The sequence below is a fragment of the Oncorhynchus tshawytscha genome, linkage group LG17 (assembly GCF_018296145.1).
Source record: "Oncorhynchus tshawytscha isolate Ot180627B linkage group LG17, Otsh_v2.0, whole genome shotgun sequence".
NCBI classification, from domain to species: domain Eukaryota; kingdom Metazoa; phylum Chordata; class Actinopteri; order Salmoniformes; family Salmonidae; genus Oncorhynchus; species Oncorhynchus tshawytscha.
The window spans coordinates 3,474,207-3,498,090 of NC_056445.1; the positions used below are offsets into that span (position 1 = coordinate 3,474,207).

Genomic DNA, 23,884 nt, shown 5'->3' on the forward strand with positions numbered 1-23,884 from the left:
GATGGGGCCACAGTGTCTCCCGACCCCTCCTGTCTCAGCCTCCAGTATTTATGCTGCAGTTGTTTATGTCGGGGGGCTAGGGTCAGTCTGTTTTATCTGGAGTATTTCTCCTGTCTTATCCGGTGTCCTGTGTGAATTTAAGTATGCTCTCTCTAATTCTCTTTCTCTCTTTCTTTCTCTGTCTCGGAGGACCTGAGCCCTAGGACCATGCCTCAGGACTACCTGGCCTGATGACTCCTAGCTGTCCCCAGTCCACCTAGCCGTGCTGCTGCTCCAGTTTCAACTGTTCTGCCTGCGGCTATGGAACCCTGACCTGTTCACCGGACGTGCTACCTGTCCCAGACCTGCTGTTTTCAACTCTCTAGAGACAGCAGGAGCAGTAGAGATACTCTGAATAATCGTCTATGAAAAGCCAACTGACATTTACTCCTGAGGTGCTGACCTGTTGTATCCTCAACAACCACTGTGATTATTATTAGACAACGCTGGTTATCTTTGAACATTTGAACATCTTGGCCATGTTCTGTTATAATCTCCACCCGGCACAGCCAGAAGAGGACTGGCCACCCCTCATAGCCTGGTTGCTCTCTAGGTTTATTCTTTGGTTCTGGCTTTTCTAGGGAGTTTTTCCTAGCCAACGTGCTTCTACACCTGCATTACTTGCTGTTTGGGGTTTTAGGCTGGGTTTCTGTACAGCACTTTGTGACATCAGCTGATGTAAGAAGGGCTTTATAAATACAATTTATTTTATTTGATCCCAACACGGCTACTGTATTTAGCCTTGAATCGTTTTTATTGCTTTCTTTTCCAATCCTCGTTCCTCTCAGCCTGTAAATCTGTCATCATCATCATCATCCATAACTTTTTATTATGAAAACCTGTCTCTTTGTTAGCTAAGTTGTTTTGATTGTAAATCAAGGAAGTCATTGAAGACAGAATTGGAGGAAGACTGAGAATGATAAACATAATCTTAATTGTTTGAAATCAGTGCACATAGCACACAAGCAGGAACATTAAATAGTTTATACACCATTCAAAGACTGACATTAATTGGGTGAAATGTAATTACAGAGTAAATTAAGAGGAAGGGGAGAATGCTTTTGAGTATGATGCTGTATATACAGTTAAATAAACACCACAGGGACAAACAATTTAACACAAATAATTACAATTATATATAATTAACTGAAAATGGAGAGCGACTGATCGCTTGCTCCATCATAATGCCTAACCCGTAAGGAGCAGAGGATGGGTCTAACCGAGGGACAGCCGAGCATAGGTGTGGAGATCATGAACAGAGGCCCAGCCGGGCACTGGTGTCATGGCCATGGACAGAGGCCCAGCTGGTGGTAGAGTAGTCCATACAGGAGCGGAGGACTGATGCGGGTAGATGTGTGGACTGGATGCTGAATGGTGGGGTTGGACCTGCAGGTACTCTTTCAAAGTCAAAGTCATCTGATTGACAGCATGTTTTTTTGCGTCACTCTTCATCTATACCACCAAACACCCAGCATACCAGAGAGAATTTTCAACAACCTACTTGAAGCTCTGCTTCCTCTAAAGGCTGAACTGTATCTCATGTTGCCCCAACAAGTGTGCCTTGTTGCTTGGAGCACTACAGCCATACTGGACAAATTTATCAGTGTCATCTGTGGACCTGTTGGGGTGGTATGCGAATCGGAGTGGGTCTAGGGTTTCTAGGATAATGGTGTTGATGTGAGCCATGACCAGCCTTTCAAAGCACTTCATGGCTACTGACGTGAGTGCTGCGGGGCGGTAATCATTTAGGCAAGTTTCCTTCGCTTCCTTGGGCACAGGGACTTCAGTGTTGCTTGCCTCGAAGCGAGCATAAAAGCCATTTAGCTCGTCTGGTAGGCTCGTGTCACTGGGCAGCTAGTGTCTGGGTTTCCCTTTGTTGTCCGTAATAGTTTTCAAGCCCTGACACATCCGACGAGCATCAGAGCCAGTGTAGTAGGATTCAATCTTAGTCCTGTATTGATGCTTTGCTTGTTTGATGGTTTGTCTAAGGGCATAGCAGGATTTCTTATAGGCGTCCGGATTTGTGTCCCGCTCCTTGAAAGCGGCAGCTCTAGCCTTTAGCTTGATGCGGATGTTGCCTGTAATCCATGGCTTCTGGTTGGGATACTGTATGTACATACTGTCACTTTGGGAACGACGTCGTCAATGCACTTATTGATGAAGCTGATGACTGAGGTCGAATACTCCTCAATGCCAGTGGATGAATCCCGGAACATATTCCAGTCTGTCCTAGCAAAACAGTCTTGTAGAGTAGCATCCGCGCCATCTGACCATTTCCGTATTGAGCGAGTCACTGGTACTTCCTGCTTTAGTTTTTGCTTGTAAGCAGGAATCAGGAGGATATAATTATGTTCAGATTTGACAAATGGAGGGTGAGGGAGAGCTTTGTATGAATCTCTGTTTGTGGAGTAAAGGTGGACTAGAGTTCTATTTCCTCTGGTTGCACATGTGACGTGCTGGTAAAAATTGTGTATATCTGATTTAAATTTTGTCTGCATTGAAGTCCCCGGCCACCAGGAGCGCTGCTTCTGGGTGAGCATTTTCTTGTTTGCTTATGGCCTTATAGAGTTGGTTGAGAGCGGTCTTAGTGCCAGCACCGGTTTGTGGTGGTAAATAGACGGCTACGAATAATATAGATGAGAACTCTCTTTGTAGATTGTGTTGTCTACAGCTCGTCATAACGTACTCTACCTCAGGCGCGCAATACCTCGAGGCTTCTTTAATATTATACATCGCACACCAGCTGTTATTGACAAAAAGACACACGCACCCACCCCTCGTCTTCCCAGACGTACCTTCTCTGTTCTGCTGATGCATTGAAAATCCTTCTAGCATAAATTGTCCGTGTCGTCTTTCAGCCACGAAACGGTGAAACATTGGACATTGCAGTTCTTAATGTCCTGTTGGTAGGATAATCGCAATTGTAGGTCATCCATTTTATTTTACAATGATTGCATGTTAGCAAGTAGAATTGATGGCAGTGGGAGTTTACTCGCTCGCCTACAGATTCTCAAAAGGCAGCCTGATCTGCATCCTCTTTTCCTCTGTCTTTTCTTCACACAAATGACGTGGATCTGGGCTTGTTCCCAGGAGAGCAGTATATCTTTCTCGTCGGACTCGTTAAAGGAAAAAGCTTCTTCCAGTCTGTGGTGAGTAATCCATGTTCTGATGTCCAGAAGTTATTTTTGGTCGTAAGAGATGGTAACAGCAACATTATGTACAAAATAAGTTCAAAAATAAGTTACGAACAATGAAAAAAAATAAAAATAATAGCACAATTGATTACGGGCATGTAAAATGACAGCCATCCTCTTCTGCGCCATTTTCCAAGTTTTGATTATTTCAGAAATACACAATCACAAAAACCTCAAATGTCTTACCTGAGCAGTGGATGAAAACAGAGAGGAGACTGGAGAGGTAAAGAGGAAAATCCATGACTACCACTTGCACACACTCCCAGGAGCCAGATAGAGGCATACATGAATGAAAACACACACTCTGATGCACACACACACACACACACACACACACACACACACTCTCTGACCCTCCACCTGAGAGATGAAGAAAGGGAATGATAGTGAGGGAGGGAGAGATGGGGAGAGAGAGAGGGAGGTAGAGAGACAGAGAAGGTGGAGAAAATAACTACTGGCAGGTTTCTTCAAAGTTGTAGTCAAGTAGTTAGAGCAACACCTACTGGCCATATTTATCATAGCAAACCACACAAATGGAATGTCCTACTGACATTGTGGATCTATTTAGAAACCCAAACATCTGATATTCCCAGTGGCGACCCGTCATTCAAGGGAGGTGGGGCAGAGCCCCCCATTAAGCAAATAAATAAATACATTAAAATAATACGTATCACTGTTGAAGGAATTCTAAATTCCTCTGTATTATTTCCCAATCAGAATTCAATACTCTGTCAATGCATTCGAAGGGCTTGTAAGACCCTATATTTTTATAAGAATAGACAGAGCCCCGGTCTTAAAAGTCAGGTAACAGCGTTTAATTCAAGAGAGTACTGGTTACATACACATTTTTCCACAGGTTATAAACTGAAAATGACGTCAGCGTTTTCTAAATGTTCTATCTCTTTCATGACACCGGTAGAGAGGCCCTATAGTTCTCGAGCCTTTCCTCCTCGCCTGAAGCCAAGGTCAGTCAGTATAAATCAGCATTCTAGACAGTCTGGAGATAGTCCGTCCCTGCCATCTGGAGATAGTTCATTCATTTGTACAAAGGAACAGACCGTCATTGTTACTAAACTCCTGACTATATTATATACAATTGGGAATGGGAGCAAGAGAGAAAATTCGTATGTATTCATATGTGCCTCATAATAGCATTTGGACTAGTCAGTCCTGATTGAAATGTATACATAATTAGTCATCATTGATAAAAATTCCCTTAACAATCACATATCAGTTGGCAAACTGATTGAGTTAATAAAGCTGCATGCAAACATAGTCTCTTTTCTTGCTTTCTTGAGTAAGGCAGCTCCAAAATGCAGTTGTTTCAGCCTAGCTCAGTGCTTTCTTTGGTGGTGGGGCAGCCAGCAGAAAATACAGAGCATAGTGGTTGATAATGTTCTCAAGTTGCACCGTGATTGGCTCAGTGTTCTCTCACTCATAGGGACACTACGTCACTGCCAAATCTACAGGGACAGCTAGAAAGTTCAAGCCACTTGGTTGTTGCCATAGATTTACATTAGAAGTGCACATCCAAGAAGGCTCAAGGTCATTGGCCACAGATTAAATGATGTCAAATCATGTTTTAAGTACTGGAGCTTTGATTGGACTGATCATGTCAACATCATACTTTCAAAATCTTAGCTAGCAAGCTAGACAAGCAGTCTTCATGAATCAAGTCGACAATCTCTTGCAAATCCTTTTCAATCCTTATTATAGATGAAATTATAGATGAAACATATTGGTGCTCCTTCGGCCATTGGACATAAACATTAGACAAGTTCAAATAAAAAAATATGTGATTTGGAAGGAATCAGTGGCTAACTAGCCTGCTATTCGGTGCATAAGCACTAGCCTGCTATTCGGTGGAGAGGGTATGCTTTTATGCCCCCTTTACTTATGCTACAGTTCTGACTTGGTGTACAGGGAGAATACTGTAAGAACGGCCCATGTTCTGAATTCTGTCACTTTACATTTAAAAAGTGCTGAACAAATTGTTACGACTATGTCCGTCTTAGCTCGCTCATTAATGTCTTAATCGAAATTACGGATTTCCTCTCCGCTCATTGTTCCCTTATGCCATAGTTTGTACATATCAATTGTCAGTAGAAACCACATTTGTTTAAGCAAGTCAGCCATATCAAATGAGTGTTTTTAAAAGGCAGTAAATGAGGCTGAATGAACTCTTTCGCTTCCAGACAAGGTTCCGCTGAAAGCCAGGTGTAGCGGTGGTAAGGATTCACTCAATGGTGCTGAAAAGAAAGCTCTGCTGTTGGGACAGCTTTATGTAGGCCCTAACCGTTTGTGGGCACCATTTGTCACCGTTATAGTGCAATCCATGTATTGTTTAGTCTTGTGTTGTGTAGTGCCTTTGCTGGCATGCATTAAAAAAAATTGGGGGGAGTTTGCCCCACCAAGATTTACATGCTAAAATCGCCACTGGATATTCCTCTCATTCCCTATCAATAACACAACCGCAATCAATAAGTGAAGGACATAAAAACGGATTTATTACAAATTAATTACAATCAATGCCATGGGAATGCTCTGACGGCAATACCAAAACATTGAAATTATACGCTGTTACTCCTTCATTGTTGCTCAGGCATAGTAGTTGTCATACTTTGTTACACCCTGACATATTGAATACAAGTTCTTCAGGCAAATATTTTAAGAACTCTGTGGTGAAATGGAAGGTGTAATTCTCGAAAGGTACTTGATTGGTTATTTGGTTTTGTTTCAGGCACATAGTGTGAATGTGAAACATAAAAAATACAATGCAACAATCAGAACAATTGCTCTGGAAAAGCATGGTAAATCACTGACAGGGAATGTTAAAGTTCTACTTCAAATAAAATACATCTCCATTGCAATCCCTTTCTAACGGTTGAAATTAAAAACTGAAATGATAACAGAACTAGAGTTGTGCTTCTCTGAGGCTGACTGAAACATACAAGCATGTGTAATAGTAGTACAATATTAACACAGAATACTTCATGATTATTCATTCATATGAAAGGAATTTATGCAATCCTTAGAGAACCTTGCATATAGGTCAGCTATGCTTCTTCATAGCGCAGCGATATGACCAGTTATAACCTTTTATAATAGGTATGCATTGTTTATTTTGATACATTTTCCAAAAAGTTAATAAGCAGCAAACATTTCAACGTTTTAAGGCTTAAAATAAAAAGCGGACAGATTTAACTAACAAATTCACATAATATTACACTGATTAAAGTGCCATAAATCAGATAAAAAAATCACATTCATAAAATCTGTTGCGGCTAGCTAATGTTAGTAAGCATTAGCAAGCTAATCCTTCTGAAACGGCTTCATGCAGAATTGCATAATAATTCTGATAGTTGTTATTGGGGAGGGGTTAAAGGTTGAACCTGACATTACTATGGTTACGGATGAGTATTATCTTGAAGCAGACAGAATCTTAACCGCGTCAAAGTTCATTTTGCACTTTTAGACCCAACTCTGTTCCAGGGTCCAGCGGGTCACCAGAGTAACATCAGGCCAGAAGTACGCGTAGACTTGCTTGATCTCACTGAAGATATCTCTGAAGAAACACACAGAAACACACACATCCACCAATCAGTGAAACTCAATCTAAAATTCCCAAATCACTCCCCCCCCCACACATACACACAGTTTCCTCCTTCCCCCTAACCTGTAGCACCACAGCAGCCACCACAGCGATGATAGCGAGCAGCGTCATGCGTCCTAACCACCCCAGGTCTGGATTTTTGAGGATGAAGAAGCGTGCCCAGAACAGTTTCTTGGCAGTATGGGGAGGGTAGCGCATGTCGTTAACCCCCTCCATCTTCAGCTGCTTGATAAGACAGCCCCTCAGGTGGCTCAGATTGTCAAAGCTGAACTTTCCGTGGTAGCTGCCCATTCCACTGTTACCTATAGGGGGAAACATGAAGAACACATATCTCTTCTCATTTGACTCCGTGTGAAACAGCATTTTTTTGTTGTTGTGTTATATAGTGAACTTTACTTACCCACTCCACCAAAGGGCAGTGCACTGACAGAGTAGTGCACAAGACAGTCATTAGCCAACACTCCTCCACTGGAGGTCTCTGCTATCACTTTCTTTATCACCTAAAGAGCGAGATGGGACGAGAGAGAGAGAGAGAGAAGGGGGATGCAGAGAGAGAAGAGCAAGGGAGGGAGGGTTGAGTAGGAGGGGTGAGAGGAGTGAGAGAGAGAATAAGACATTTTAATGAAAAAAACTGCCCACCATTATTGTTTTAAAAATAAATTGTTGCTGAGCATGTGCTTGTGTGTTCTCTATATGTGTGCATGTGTGAGTAGTTACCTTGTCATCAGGTGAGAAGATATAGAGGGCGAGGGGTTTCTCTCCCTTGTTGATGAAGTTGATGGCCTCGTCCACTCCACTGACCGTCAGGATGGGGAGCAGGGGACCAAAAATCTCCTCCTGCATCACCTTGGAGTTCACATGCACGTCCTTCAGTACTGTAGGAGCTGAGAAGGAGGGAGGACAGATATGGATTAACTAGATGTGTCAGGGAAACCAGTAGCAGCACTGTATGGTCTGAGTAGGGGATAATATATTTAGAGGTCAACTAGATGGGAAACCAAATTTAACCCCATAGCAGTACTGTAGGAGCTGAGGAGGGGAGCATAGATACACAACTAAATGTGTCAGGGTAACCAACTGTAGGGCATGTGGTGGGCAGAACATAGATATACATCAACTAGATGGGAAACCAACTTTAACACCATAGCAGTACTGTAGGAACTGAGGAGGGGAGCATAGATACACAACTAGATGTGTCAAGGAAACCAACTGTAGGGGATGTGGTGGCCAGAGCATAGATATACATCAACTAGATGGGAAACCAACTTTAACACCATAGCAGTACTGTAGGAACTGAGGAGGGGAGCATAGATACACAACTAGATGTGTCAGGGTAACCAACAGCAGGGCATGTAGTGGACAGAACATAGATATACATCAACTAGATGGGACACCAACTTTAACCCCCCAGCAGTACTGTAGGAGCTGAGGAGGGGAGCATAGATACACAACTAGATGTGTCAGGGTAACCAACTGTTGGGTATGCGATGCCCTGAGCATAGATATACATCAACTAGATCTACAAATAAGGGCTTAACACTAACTGCTTGGTACTAAATAATGTAGTGGGGTTTGTTTGTGTATATAATAACCATGGGCCTGTAGTGTATGTGATACCTATGGAGTCCTATGACAGTCATATAATACAAATAAGTTATTCAACTTGTATTACAGAAAGAATTTCAAAGGAAAACAAAAGGCAAAACAAACAATCAACTAATTGTAAAAATGGAGATTGAATAGTGTCTCTAGCCAGCTATGAATGTTGGAAGGAGTTGAGGCAGTTTTGATAGGAAAAGTGAAACCTACAAGTATGTATCATCAAATCAAATCAAATTTTATTAGTCACATGGGAAACCAACAGGTGAATACAACATTTCCCCTTGCAGTGAAATGCTTATTTTACAAGCCCCTAACCAACAGTGCAGTTTTAAAAAATACGGACAAGAATAAAAATAAAACTAACAAGTAATTAAAGAGCAGCAATAAATAACAATAGCGAGATTATATACAGGGGGGTACCGGTACAGAGTCAATGTGCGGGGGCACCGGTTAGTTTAGGTAATATGTACATGTAGTTAGAGTTATTAAAGAATAAATAAAGAATAACAACAGAGAGCAGCAGCGGTGAAGGGGGAGAACAGTCTATGACTAGGGTGACTGGAGTCCTTGACAATTTTAGGGCCTTCCTCTGACACCGCCTGGTATAGTGGTAGGTCCTGGATGGCAGGAAGCTTGGCCCCAGTGATGTACTGGGCCATTCGCATTACCCTCTGTAGTGCCTTGCGGTCGGAGGCCGAGCAGTTGCCATACCAGGCAGTGATGCAACAAGTCAGGATGCTCTCGATGGTGCAGCTATAGAACCGTTTGAGGATCTGAGGACCCATGCCAAATCTTTTCAGTCTCCTGAGGGGGAATAGGTGTTGTCGTGCCCTCTCACGACTGTCTTGGTGTGCTTGGATTAGAGGTCGACCGATTAATCGGAATGGCCGATTAATTAGGGCCGATTTCAAGTTTTCTTTTTCATAACAATCGGAAATCGGTATTTTTGGACACCAATGTATTATTATTTTTTACACCATTATTTAATCTTTATTTAACTAGGCAAGTCAGTTAAGAATACATTCTTATTTTCAATGACGGCCTAGGAACGGTGGGTTAACTGCCTCGTTCAGGGGCAGAACGACAGATTTTCACTTTGTCAGCTCGGGGGATCCAATCTTGCAACCTTACAGTGAACTAGTCCTTGTGCACTCCACAAGGAGACTGCCTGTTACGTGAATGCAGTAAGCCAAGGTAAGTTGCTAGCTAGCATTAAACTTATCTTATAAAAACAATAATGACTAGTTAACTCCACATGGTTGATGATATTACTAGATATTATCTAGCGTGTCCTGCATTGCATATAATCTGAAGGAACATACAAGTATCTAAGTATCTGACTGAGCAGTGGTAGGCAGAAGTAGGCGTGTAAACATGAATTCAAACAGCACTTTCGTGCGTTTTGCCAGCAGCTCTTCGTTGTGTGTCAAGCATTGAGCTGTTTATGACTTCAAGCATATCAACTCCCGAGTGTGGCTGGTGTAAAAAGTGAAATGGCTTGCGAGTTAGCGTGTGCTAATAGCGTTTCAAACGTCACTCGCTCTGAGCCTGTGGTTGTTTCCCTTGCTCTGCATGGGTAACGCTGCGTCGAGGGTGGCTGTTGTCGTTCCTGGTTCGAGCCCATGGAGGAGCTAGGAGAGGGACGGAAGCTACACTGTTACACTGGCAATACTAAAGTGCCTATAAGAACATCCAATAGTTAAAGGTTAATGAAATACAAATGGTATAGAGGGAAATAGTCATATAATTCCTATAATACCTACAACCTAAAACTTCTTACCTGGGAATATTGAAGACTCATGTTAAAAGGAACCACCACCATATGTTCTCATGTTCTGAGCAAGGAACTTAAACGTTAGCTTTCTTACATGGCACTTTTACTTTCTTCTCCAACACTTTGTTTTTGAATTATTTAAACCGAATTGAACATTTCATTATTTATTTGAGGCTAAATTGATTTTATTGATGTATTATATTAAGTTAAAATAAGTGTTCATTCAGTATTGTTGTAATTGTAATTATTACAAATACATCTTTTTTAAATCGGCAGATTAATCGGTATCGGCTTTGTTGGTCCTCCAATAATCGGTATCGGCACTGAAAAATCATAATCGGTCGACCTCTAGCTTGGACCAGGTTAGTTTGTTCGTGATGTGGACACCAAGGAATTTGAAGCTCTCAACCTGCTCCACTACAACCCCGTCAATGAGAATGGGGTCGTGCACGGTCCTCTTTTTCCTGTAGTCCACAATCATCTCTTTTGTCTTGATCACGTTGAGGGAGAGGTTGTTGTTGTGGCACCACATGGCCAGGTCTCCTCCCTATAGGCTGTCTCGTCGTTGTCGGTGATCAGGCCTACCACTGTTGTGTCATCGGCAAACTTAATGATGGTGTTGGAATCGTGCCTGACCGTGCAGTCATGAGTGAACAAGGAGTACAGAAGGGGACTGAGCATGCACCCCTGAGGGGCCCCTGTGTTGAGGATCAGTGTGGCAGAAGTCTTCTTACCTACCCTTACCACCTGGGGGCGGCCCGTCAGTTAGTCCAGGATCCAGTTGCAGAGGGAGGTGTTTAGTCCCAGGGTCCTTAGCTTATTGATGAGCTTTGAGGGCGCTATGTTGTTGAACGCTGAGCTGTAGTCAATCAATTGCATTATCACATAGGTGTTCCTTTTGTGCAGGTGGAAAAGGCCAGTGTGGAGTGCAATAGAGATTGCGTCATCTCTGGATCTGTTGGGGCGGTATGCAAATTGGAGTGGGTCCAGGGTTTCTGGGATAATGGTGTTGATATGAGCCATGACGAGCCTTTCAAAGCACTTTATGGCTACAGATGTGAGTGCTACGGGTCGGTAGTCATTTAGGCAGGTTACCTTAGTGTTCTTGGGCACAGGGACTATGGTGGTCTGCTTAAAACATGTTGGTATTACAGACTCGGACAGGGAGAGGTTGAAAATGCCAGTGAAGAGACTTGCCAGTTGGTCAGCGCATGCTCGCAGTACACGTCTGGCCCTGCGGCCTTGTGAATGTTGACCTGTTTAAAGGTCTTACTCACATCGGCTGCGGAGAGCGTGATCAGAGTCTTCCGGAACAGCTGCTGCTCTCATGCATGTTTTAGTGTTATTTGCCTCGAAGTGAGCATAGAAGTAGTTTAGCTCATGTGGTAGGCTCATGTCACTGGGCAGCTCTCGGCTGTGCTTCCCTTTGCAGTCTGTAATGGTTTGCATGCCCTGTCACATCCGACGACCGTCAGAGCCAGTGTAGTACGATTCAATCTTAGTCCTGTATTGACGTTTTGCCTGTTTGATGGTTCGTCGGAGGGCATAGCAGGATTTCTTATAAGTTTCCCGCTCCTTGAAAGCGGCAGCTCTAGCCATTAGCTCAGTGCGGATGTTGCCTGCAATCCATGGCTTCTGGTTGGGGTATCTACGTACAATCACTGTGGGGACGACATCATCGATTCACTTATTGATGAAGCCAATGACTGATGTGGTGTACTCCTCAATGCCATTGGAGGAATCCCGGAACATATTCCAATCTGTGCTAGCAAAACAGTCCTGTAGTTTAGCATCTGCTTCATCTGACCACTATTTTATTGATCAAGTCACTGGTGCTTCCTGCTTTAATTTTTGAATCAGGAGGATAGAATTATGGTCAGATTGCCAAATGGAGGGCGAGGGAGAGCTTTGTATGCATCTCTGTGTGTGGAGTAAAGGTGGTCCAGAGTTTTTTTCCCCCTCTGATTGCACATTTAACATGCTGATAGAAAAAGGATTTAAGTTTCCCTGCATTAAAGTCCCCAGCTACTAGGAGTGCCGCCTCTGGGTGAGCATTTTCTTGTTTGCTTAGGGCGGAATACAGCTCATTCAATGCTATCTTAGTGCCAGGCCTCAGTCTGTGGTTGTATGTAAACAGCTACGAAAAATACAGATGAAAACTCTCTAGGTAGATAGTGTGGTCTACAGCTTATCATGAGATACTCTACCTCAGGCTAGCAATAGCTCGAGAGTTTAATCTTCCACGTAGGTCTTCTATTTTATTTTCCAAAGATTGCACGTTTGCTAGCAGAATGGAAGGAAATGGGGGTTCATTTGATTGCCTACAAATTCTCAGAAGGCAGCCCGCCCTTTGGCCACTTTTTCTCTTCACGCAAATGATGGTGATCTGGGCCTGTTCCTGGGAGAGCAGTATATCATTCAAGTCGGGCTCGTCAGACTCGTTAAAGGGAAAAAAGGTTTCTGCCAGTCCGTGGTGAGTAATCACAGTCCTGATGTCCAGAAGTTATTTTCGGTCATAAGAGACTGTAGTGGCAACATTATGTACAAAATAAGTTTTAAAAAACAACAATGCAAAGAAACTAACAAAAAAAACAACTGGTTGGGGGCACATAAAATGTCAGCCTTCTTCTCTGGCGCCATCTTAGGTAGCTATGCCTATCATAAGTAGTACAGTATCTATGTAGCATTATGCTTGTCATAAGTAGTACCTATGTAGCACGTTGACTCATCACTATCCCCTCCTATAGCGATGGTGCTGTCCTCTGTCATGGCCATGATGCGTTTGAAGTGGCGCTGGTTGATGATGCGTCCGTAGTCGGGGCAGGTCTTGGGGTCCTCTGTGTAGAAGGCCTGAAAGGAAAATACATGTACACAATTGACCAATTGTACATTACATAATAGATGGGTTGCCTGACAAAGTCACGAAAATGATGACGTGAAAATTATGCCAAGAAGCTGTAATGTGGGAAATCGTAGGTTGATTATTTTAGCTAGTTTCATCTTGTTCTTAACACCTGAAAACAAGACATGGTATCTTGACTTATGTCACGTATATGCCATTATGTCAAAAATTGGATCACTAACTAACAACTGTAACAATTAGGGATGCACGATATATCGGTAAGCATTTCGGAATCTGTCGATATTAGCTAAAAATACAAACATCGGCATCGGCCCGATGTCTAGTTTAACGCTGATATGCATAGTTGATGTCAAAGCTGACGTGCATACCTACATAACGTAGTTAGATGATGTAATGGCGCCACGAAAATTATAGCGCTACACGTGCAACACAGCAGTCCTAACCTAGCCCACAATGTCTGCTGTGTGGATCGAGCAGTCAACAAGTCGAGCAGTCATTTGAAAGAGGAAGAACATTTCAGCGAGACAACTCAAAGGCGAAATCCATTCAAGAAAATGGAATTCACTGCCCTTGACAATTAACCTTTCTCTATCGTGGATGATGTTGGCTTTCGCTGACTGGTCAAGCACCTCTATCCCTGGTACACAATACCAAGTAGGAATTATTTTTCAGATGTTGCCCTACCAGAGTTACACAGTATTGCTTAAACGTACATCCATGAGCTACTTGCTATGGGCGTCGCTGCTATTAGCTTGACAGCACAGTGGTCGACAAAGGATTTTGTACTGAGGAAAGCCGTATTGCATGCTCAAGAATGTGCTGGTTCTCATACCGCTGCTGCCATTTCAATGGCATTTGAGAACATGTTTGAAACTTGGAAACATGAACACACTCCTAGCGCCATTCGATCAACTGACTGGAGAAATAAGCTCATCAACTGCATCTGCAGCAGACGTGATACCCTCTGTCATGGCATTGGAACCATTGAAACTGCCAACACAGACCGTTGGGTTAACTTAGAAAGGTTCTCCACTAGAGGCTGTGAACATGCAATTTTAATTCTCTCTGAGCCTTTTTACTGTGTCACCACCATGCTCGATGCAAGGTACAAGGACCGCTACTTCGATGCAGACAAGAAACAAGGTTTACGTGAAATGTTAGACACAGCTGGACAAGATGGAAAAAGGACACAGTGACAGTGCGCACCGAGGAAGAGAGGCCACGGACAGACAGAGCTGAAACCTCACTGCTTGATGTATGATGAAATCGAAACAGCACAGCAAGTAAGTGAAAGAAATAGGCTTTGATTATGTTTTACTGGTAATGGGGACATAAATGCCAACAAAATAACTTTTTTTTGGTAAGTGTGTGTGTGTGTTTCAACTATTTAACTGTCCTAGAATGCTTATAAGGTCGCTAAAATTGTAAATATCGGGTATAGGTATCAGGTTTTTTGGCAAGGAAAATATTGAATATCGGTATCAGCCAAAACTACCGATCCTCGACTTCAAAGATATCTTTTACAAAATAGCCTCCAACACTCTACTAAACAAATTGGATGCAGTCTATCACAGTGCCATCCGTTTTGTCACCAAAGCCCCATATATTACCCACCACTGCGACCTGTACGCTCTTGTTGGCTGGCCCTCGCTTCATACTCGTCGCCAAACCCACTGGCTCCAGGTCCTCTACAAGTCTCTGCTAGGTAAAGCCCCGCCTTATCTCAGCTCACTGGTAACCATAGCAGCACCCACCCATAGCACGCGCTCCAGCAGGTATATCTCACTGGTCACCCCCAAAGCCAATTCTTCCTTTGGCCGCCTCTCCTTCCAGTTCTCTGCTGCCAATGACTGGAACGAACTGCAAAAATCACTAAAGCTGGAGACTCTTACCTCCCTCACTAGCTTTAAGAACCAGCTGTCAGAGCAGCTCACAGATCACTGCACCTGTACATAGCCCATCTGTAAATAGCCCATCCAATCTAACTCATCCCCGTACTGTATTTATTTATCTTGCTCCTTTGCACCCCAGTATCTCTTCTTGCACATTCATCTTCTGCACATTCTACCATTCCAGTGTTTAATTGCTATATTGTAATTACTTCACCACTATGGCCTATTTATTCCCTTACCCTACCTCATTTGCACATGCTGTATATAGTTGTTCTACTGTATTATTGATCGTATGTTTGTTTACTCCATGTGTAACTCTGTGTTGTTTGTGTCGAACTGCTTTGCTTTATCTTGGCCAGGTCACAGTTGCAAATGAGAACTTGTTCTCAACTAGCCTACCTGGTTAAATAAAGTTTTTTTTTTTTTTTTAAATGTAATATCGGCGCATCCCTAGTAACAATGTATTTGAGCGATAACAAGTGCTCATTGTGCAAATGTATTTATGTTTTCAATAAACATTTGGAGATGAAATATAGTTGATTTCCTTTTGATTTTAAACCAACGCCGTCTGTTTTGCACCAAAGTTTTTGTTGCTAAACAACCCACCTGTCTATAATTATAATAAGCTTGTGAGAGCACTGGTTTTGTGGGAAAAAAACATCAGGGAAAAGGCCTCCTTTTTCACTCCAACAAAAACTGTCAGTACCTTTATGGTTGCTACTCAATGCTTAGTTAGTGAAGCCAGATATATACTCCTTTTTATACTCCCAACATAGTGAGTTGTACTTTGATGGACTTCTTGATCTCCTCCAGCACGCGGTCCTGGATGCTGGGCTCACACAGGATGTAGTCTGGAGCGATACACGTCTGCCCACAGTTAGAATACTTCCCCCATGTCACACGACTACAGGAGAGAGAAGAGGGAAGAGAGGGAGGGACAAGGCGAGAAACAGAAGAGATTTAGAAAGTTGTATCGGTCTGTCCGTTTCTGTATCTGTTCTCTTACCGGCAGGCGATGGGGATGTCACAGTTCTTGTCGATGTAACAGGGGCTCTTGCCCCCCAGCTCCAAGGTAATGGGGGTGAGGTGTTTGGCTGCTGCCTCCATCACCAGTTTCCCCACCATGCTGTTCCCTGTGTAGAACACATGGTCGAACCGCTGACGCAGCAACTCCTGGGTCTCTGATACACCCCCTGTCACCACTGGGTACAACTCCTAGAGATGCAGGGAAAAACACATTGTTATTTACAACACATTATGCATGATGTTATATACAGATTACATAACAGATCATTTAGCAGATGCTATTGTCCAGAAAACTTACAAGAGCAATTAGGGATAAGTACCTTGCTCAAGGACACATCAACAGATTTGTCACTGAGGGGATTTGAACAAGCTACCTTTCAGGTACTGGCCCAACACGCTTTCCCACTAGGCTACCTGCCACCACAACAGGGAGGTAGATACACACTGTTTATACATCAACAGATTTGTCACCTAGTAGGCTCAGGGATTCGAACCAGCTACCTTACGGATACTGGCAAAACACTCTTTACCGCTAGGCTATCTGCCACCCCTACAGCTGTAAGGGTACAATACGGCTTTTTAAATGCCGACACTAAACCTTCTCTCAAGAAACTTTCGAAGCGCAATTGAACAGGCATTTTACTTGTCTATAAAGGAATGCAATTTCTGAAATTGGACTCATACGTCAATCACTAGGCAAACAGAAATGTCAATCAAATAATCTCGAGCTGCTTGTAGACAGTCTGCCTGTATGCAGAGTCAGACCACTCTCTCCTAAAAAAAAGTACTTTAAAGTTAGTTAAATACCGTGTCTTACCAAGACATTTAGTAGAAAGAAAACACATCTTCCGCTTGGAATCGACTCCTAAGATTCAGTATTTTTGGAACGGAGATGACTGATTAGTTGCTGTACTCCCGAGAACACAAACGTTTTTCATAGCGAGCTAGCGAGGGACGGAGAGAAAGGGGCACAGTATAGGCAGGTAGGCCACCAGGCAGACAGAGTCAGAACCATGCACTAGGCCTATCTATAGGCAATCAAAAGCTACATATCGCAATGGAATGCTGTATTTTGCTATTTCTTGGGCCTATCATCAATGAATAGGCTAGAATATTCTACACGCAACAGACCAAAGACTGAGAAAGCACAGGTGAGCCAGCTGCACTGTGATTTTAATTTTGTGGGGGGAGGGAAATAAACATATTTTTTCTATTTGGGATTTTTCTTAGCATTAAGATGTTTAAACGTTCAACCCCCTAGTGTGTGACTGCGTGTGCATGTGTGTTACCTTGTCTATGTAGGCGGGCAGCAGGTCCTCCATAACCTTGGCGGTGTGGACACACACCTCAGACGGCTTCACCACAGCAGCGTTGCCTGTCACAGAGAATAGTACAGTTGTCATTAGCATTAGCTTAAGGATGCTAAGACAAACAATGGAGTTATTGGTTAGCACCGGGTAATAAGTCTTGGGGCAGACAAATAAAGTTGGAGTTGGAGTGATACCTTATGAGTCAGACAGACAGAATGTGTTGGCATTTACTGGCATAGAAAGAGATCCTTATTCTATTTACATGTTTACTTATCTCTTATTCAGTCTAATCCAATGTTTGGTTCACACCTGCAGAGCCATTATGACATTACATTTACATTTTATTCAGTTGGGGGGGGGCCTATGCCAAGTTTGGGAAACTCTGAGTTAGCAGACACTCTTAAGTGTATTTAAGAAGTTTAGTAGGGAAAACAACCACATACCACAGTCATTGCAATAGACCATTTTACAAAATATATTTATCACATATGATATTACAGTACTATATGTCCCTCTGCAGCCACCATCCACCGGGATGACTGGTGTGTGTGTGCAAAGGGCCTTCTGTAAGGCAAGGCAGAACTCTCACCGAGTGAACGGCCATAACCTTGCCTCTGGTAACTGATAGCAGGGTTAGAGAGTAAAGTCCAGCCCAACACACACACATTAATCAATAACAGTCCAAGCTCAATGCCAACAGCTTTGGCTGAATGCTAAATGTCTGTTAAATATATTATGCCATTTCTCCATTACAAGAACCAGGAGGAACTAGGACGAAAGAAAACCAGAAAAGATGTTTCCTCAAAGTGTTTCCACTACCAATCCAATCAGAATGGGAACTTGTTACTGGAAGACTCAACTGTTATGTCTCAATTAAGGCTTAACCAGAGAAATATAGATATAGACCCACCGATTGTAGGACTGGTAAAAAAAAAAAAAAATGATTTCACCCTTATTTAACCAGGTAGGCCGGCTGAGAACAAGTTCTCATTTACAACTGCGACCTGGCCAAGATAAAACAATGCAGTGCGACACAAACAACAACACAGCACCCCCCTATCCACATCGACGGGACAGTAGTGGAGAGGGTAGTAATTTTAAGTTCCTCGGCGTACACATCACGGACGAACTGAATTGGTCCACCCACACAGACAGCGTGGTGAAGAAGGAGCAGCAGTGCCTCTTCAACCTCAGGAGGCTGAAGAAATCACCAAAAGCACTCACAAACTTTGTCACCAAAAGCACTCACAAACTTCTACAGATGCACAATCGAGAGCATCCTGTCGGGCTGTATCACCGTCTGGTACGGGCAACTGCTCCGCCCACAACCGTAAGGCTCTCCAGAGGGTAGTGAGCTCTGCACAACGTATCACCGGGGGCAAACTACCTCTGCCCTCCAGGACACCTACAACACCCGATGTCACAGGAAGGCCATAAAGATCATCAAGGACAACAACCACCCGAGCCACTGCCTGTTCACCCTGCTATCATCCAGAAGGCGAGGTCAGTACAGAGAGAGAAACTGTTTTTCAGTCTATCTCAAGGCCATCAGACTGTTAAACAGACACCACTAACATTGAGTGGCTGCTGCCAACATCCTGACTCAACTCCAGCTCACTTTAATAATGGAAATTAATGGAAATTGATGTAAAAATGTATCACTAGCCACTTTAAACAATGCCACTTAATATAATGTTTACATACCCTACATTACTCATCTCATATGTATATACTGTACTCTATACCATTTTGCCTATGCCATTCTGTACCATCACTCATTCATATCTTTATGTACATATTCTTTATCCCTTTACACTTGTGTGTATAAGGTAGCAGTTGTGGAATTGTTAGGTTAGATTACTCGTTGGTTATTACTGCATTGTTAGAACTCGGACGGCAGGGTAGCCTAGTGGTTAGAGTGTTGAACTAGTAACCGGAAGTTTGCAAGTTCAAATCCCCAAGCTGACAAGGAACAAATCTGTTCATTTTCCATTTTTGTATTATTTGGAAAGATTTCCTTACATTAATAGTCATTCAGTGGGTGAGGATGAGAAGGAAAAGAGAACATCTGCTTAAATTATTTAGCTTCCACTTTTAAAATATAATTTGAGGAAAATCATAGATGACTCCGTCTTCAGTAACGAGTTTCTGCAATTGATTTTTGTTAGCGTAAAATCATCACACCTTTTGAGTTCCTTTGTTCATGACGGAAAATTATTTCACAACCCCATTCCTTTTTCCACGCAACTTCATCTAAGGATGTAGAGTAAGTTTCCTGTAAACAGTATATGTTATATTCCTTTTCTTTTAGCCACGTAAAGACTGATCATCTTTTTTTATAATCTGATAAACCATTACAATTATAACTGGCTATACATATTTCACCCCTTATCATAACTAGATACTATTCTCAGTCTAAATTGACCATAATTAGTGCTTGTAAAGTTACTGCCATAAGAGGTATTACGGTCAAAATGAGAGATTTCAAATGTCTGATATTTAGAATTAAAGAAACAGGTTCTAGCAATATGTGTTTTATTCCCTTGCCTGTTTGCCTGTGAGCCAATGCCACAGATGTTAGAAAATTGGGTCAAGATATTATGTGTGTGGTAAATCTGAGTAGATTCTGAGTTGATGTGTATGATATTGGATGTGCTGTGTATGATATTGGATGATATAACCCTGCTAGGTCTTTGTAGGTAGAAGGTGTAAATTGGTCATAAATTGGGATAAATTGGTCATCAAAAAGAAAGGAGGATCAAGGCACTCTTCATATAATTAAAATGCCTTCATTCAATGGAACAATGATTTTAAAACTCTGACCCGTTTCGGTAGCATATCATTCGTCAGGGAGTACAAAGACACATGTCTAAGTGAAGCTTTCTTAATTAACCAGAAAATGTGTGGTTATTTCTGGTTGTTTATCGTAGTATACCTCTCAGGTGTTTACTGTGGTGCTGCTTGTATACAAACAACAGAGTGATCATTGGCAACTAGCTTTTAAAACAGACAAACGTGAATAAAACAAACGTAAATCATTCAGAAGTACATTCACTGGTGGCCATCTTGGAAGGGGGAAAGATGGAGGGCTAGATGATCATGACTGACACAATACAAGGACGGAGTCTCACCCTTGGAGGATAAAGTCCCTGATGGTGGCAGTGCTCAGAGTTCGCATGCATGCATGCAAGCACACACAAACACACACACACAAATTAAGAACAATCGAGGAACTTTGAACCTGTCTTTGATAGGTAAGAGGCTGAGAGGACAATTGTGTAATACTGATTAAAAGGACCTGGCCTGAGAGAAGCAGAGATGGATGAATGGTCTGGGGATAGGTCACACACAAACACACACAGACACACACTACCCAACCCCCCCACTCCCCCCTACCTGCAGCGATAGCCCCTATAAGTGGCTGTATGGTGACGGCCCAGGGGTAGTTCCATGCTCCTATGATGAGCACCACTCCCAGCGGTTCAGGCTGGATGTAAACAGTGTCTGAGATGGTCAGGAGGTTCTTCTCAACAGGCCGGGGGGCAACCCACTCTGCCAGCTTCTTCACTGCAAGGACAATCTCCCCTTCCAGGCCCAGTGTCTCATACAGCTGGGTGCCTGCCTCACTCTGGATGAATGGAGGATAGAAGATGGATATGGACATAGATGAGGATAGATACATGCACACAGACACACTAATGCGTGTGCAAACATACGCTGCAAAGACAAACACAAATATATTTATGCACATGCTCACACACACACACACACACACACACACATACTCCTCTCTCACTCACGCTGTGTCTGTCTGTTTGTCTCTCTACCTTGTTCAGGTCTTTCTTGATCGCCTCAGCTATCTCCTTCTCTCTCTCCAAGAGGAATCTCTGGAGGTTCTTCAGCTGGCGGATCCGGTGTTCTAAGGGCTTCGACCTCCCAGTGAGGAACGCTTTCCTCGCGCGCTCCACCGCCTTCTGCTCACGGGACATTCTTCAAGAGGTGATGGATGGCTGGATGTTACAAACACGCCCCACAAAATAACATAAATGTTTCTACTGTAAACGAACGGCACTACTCACAACCATTTTATATTTTATACTCCTGAGTCATGCTGTGTTGATGACAACAAGGTTGTGTATCAGGGAGGGATGATTTCATCTATTGGCTATAATATTAAATAGTCAACATACTGATATGAGTAGGCTAACTATGTTCATCCTGGGCTCGAAGACGTAACATAGTAAATGTAAATCTGGGACACTCAAATTAGTCAATATGTTACGTATGCTATATGTTATAATCACATAAGACTGAAGGTTACTTAAGCCAAAAACAAAAGGAGGGGAGCTTGGTCAGGGAGGATGGGTGGGTGTATAACGCAAACTTCTAGCAGCCCAAAAGTTGTGCGTTTGAATCACATCAAAGACAACTTTAGCTTTTTAGCTAAACAGCAACTTTACATCTACTTAGTACATTTTTGCTGTTTTGCAACTACTTAGCATGTTAGCTAACTTTTCCCCTAATCCTAACTCATAACCCTTAATATTAACCCTAACCTTAACCTCTAACCCTAATAAAAACCACAAGTCAGGTGTATTCAGGATGCTTTGAACATTAAATGAAATATTAAACATTAAACTCAAAATGTTATGACTTTGTTACTTTTAGATTGAGGGATGACATTTAAAGTGCGGGCACTTTTTTCAGACGATACATAGCCTCATATAATTCATTTTCAAAGACAAAGGTAAGCATATCAGATTTCAAATGACTAATGTGACAAAATTGGGGAATAGCAGTAGTGTTCTTGCTGACAAGCACACTAATTACCCTATATTTTAGCCCATTGTTAAGAATGATCCGACTAAAATAAGTAAATAAAAAATAAAATCTCCTGAAGACAAAATGCCATTAATCTGCCCCCACTTCCTAATCAAATAACTGTTATATTTATTGTCCCCCCTCTAGAATCAAATGTACGCTTTGGGTTCACAATCTTTTAGACAAAATAATTTTCATAGTTAACAAATCAGGTCACCCTACCAAACGTCCCTGCTAAAACATGCTGTAGGTCTCTTGTCTGCTGCCTTTTCCTAGTCACAGCCTAAATACAAATCATCACCAAACAAGGGGACTAATGCAAATGCGGATTAAATCGATGTCGTTGTTTCTCTCCATTCAATTTCACTCTAATCTTGAGGGGCGTTTCTTTAAAACATGCGTCCAATCCCCTTGATACCCTACATAACTAGACCAATCATATGCTTCAATATGCCGCGGTTGACAGTGCTGTGGTAGGACAGGACAATGATAAAGGTTCCACTCATGGTGTTAAATTGGAGACTCAGGTGCTCCTATTTTAAAACTGCGCTCATTTATTTAGCCAGGATAGTCCACTCAGTAACAATTGCCACTGTTTTCCAGTGAGTCCTGGGTTTCGTATCATCGATTTGGAGCACAGTTGAAAAGTTAACGCGCTGACTAATTAGACAAATACAAGCCGTACTTTTCAATGCGTGTGAGATATATAGTGAGAGGTGTGCGGTGAGAGCGTGAGAAGAGGGTCAAATGCGGATGTCTCACCGCAAATTCGTGAGTTGCCAGCTCTGCCCTAACCCCTAGCCTAGCTAACTGTAAAACGGAAGTAGTTACTCGGTGCCACCTAGGCAACAAGCAAACGTTAGCCACCACACATTGGAATTAATAACGTATCATACGTTTGCAAATTAGATTCGTAACATATTGTACGAATTGCAATTTGTAATGTATCATACGAAATTGATAAATTGATTTTGGACATCCACAAATTACTAGGTTGCTCTGTTTGCCTTGGTCAACCGACTTTGCCTGTTTTGGTGTTGTCGGCAATAACAGCTATGATGAAATGCTGTCAAAAGGCTAAAACAAGACAAGACAAAGTAAATGACTTGTATTATCCCATTACAACGGCGTAACTACCTGTGAACTAAAGAACAGCGCATTGTAGGCTATGTAACAACACTGGCTCCATGAGAGATCAAATCATAGAATAATTCTGAGCCGTTAAATTACATGGTAGCTTTGAGTTTGAGTGACAGCTCTCCGTTATGGCAAAAAAAAAATCATCCGTTTGAGAGAAGGTGTTGTTCATGATTCTATTCTGCCGAGTCAACATGTAGAAAAGGCTTGACCACAACCCTTAACACAGTAACGTTGTACTGGCCTGCAGCAGGCCATTCTGTAACGTTTCTTGGTTATCACTAATTTAATGAATATGTTACTCGCAAACACAACGTCAACACTTACCTGACGGGCTGTTATTCCAAATCTCACTCAGATTATTCGCAAAATTGCTAAATGCCGAATCAACGACGTTAGAAATGATCCGCAAACTCAGTCCGAACCACTATAGAGTAAACATGAAATACGGATCTCCATTCACTTAATGTGGCACCCAAAGAAAGACGCGTGAGCGGAGTACCTACTTCTGTTTTACAGTGGAAAAGCGAAGTTAGGTTGAAATGACTGAATCCCTGAAAATCATAAACATCCCTTTTCCACCGCTGCTAAGGGTGGATCTCCGTTAATTCTG

At 42.5% G+C, this 23,884-nt stretch overlaps 1 protein-coding gene across 5 annotated transcripts; it reads right to left on the minus strand.

Moving 5' to 3' along the window:
* Window positions 1-5,718: 5,718 nt before the first annotated feature.
* aldh3a2b (aldehyde dehydrogenase 3 family, member A2b) lies at window positions 5,719-23,884 on the minus strand. 5 transcript variants are annotated; one of them, XM_024376736.2, is made up of 11 exons: window positions 23,778-23,884; window positions 21,141-21,323; window positions 20,710-20,941; window positions 17,293-17,378; window positions 15,984-16,192; window positions 15,764-15,881; window positions 12,931-13,072; window positions 7,564-7,730; window positions 7,247-7,346; window positions 6,910-7,148; window positions 5,719-6,798 (listed from the first exon to the last, which is right to left on the minus strand). In XM_024376736.2, exons 2-11 carry the CDS (start codon window positions 21,300-21,302, stop codon window positions 6,784-6,786), a joined length of 1,470 nt encoding a protein of 489 aa, XP_024232504.1. In that variant the 5' UTR covers window positions 21,303-21,323; window positions 23,778-23,884; the 3' UTR covers window positions 5,719-6,783. The 5 variants fall into 5 exon arrangements, with proteins under 5 accessions (XP_024232504.1, XP_024232503.1, XP_024232502.1 ...); XM_024376735.2 differs by having other exon boundaries at window positions 21,141-21,303; window positions 23,599-23,882; XM_024376734.2 differs by having other exon boundaries at window positions 23,599-23,882.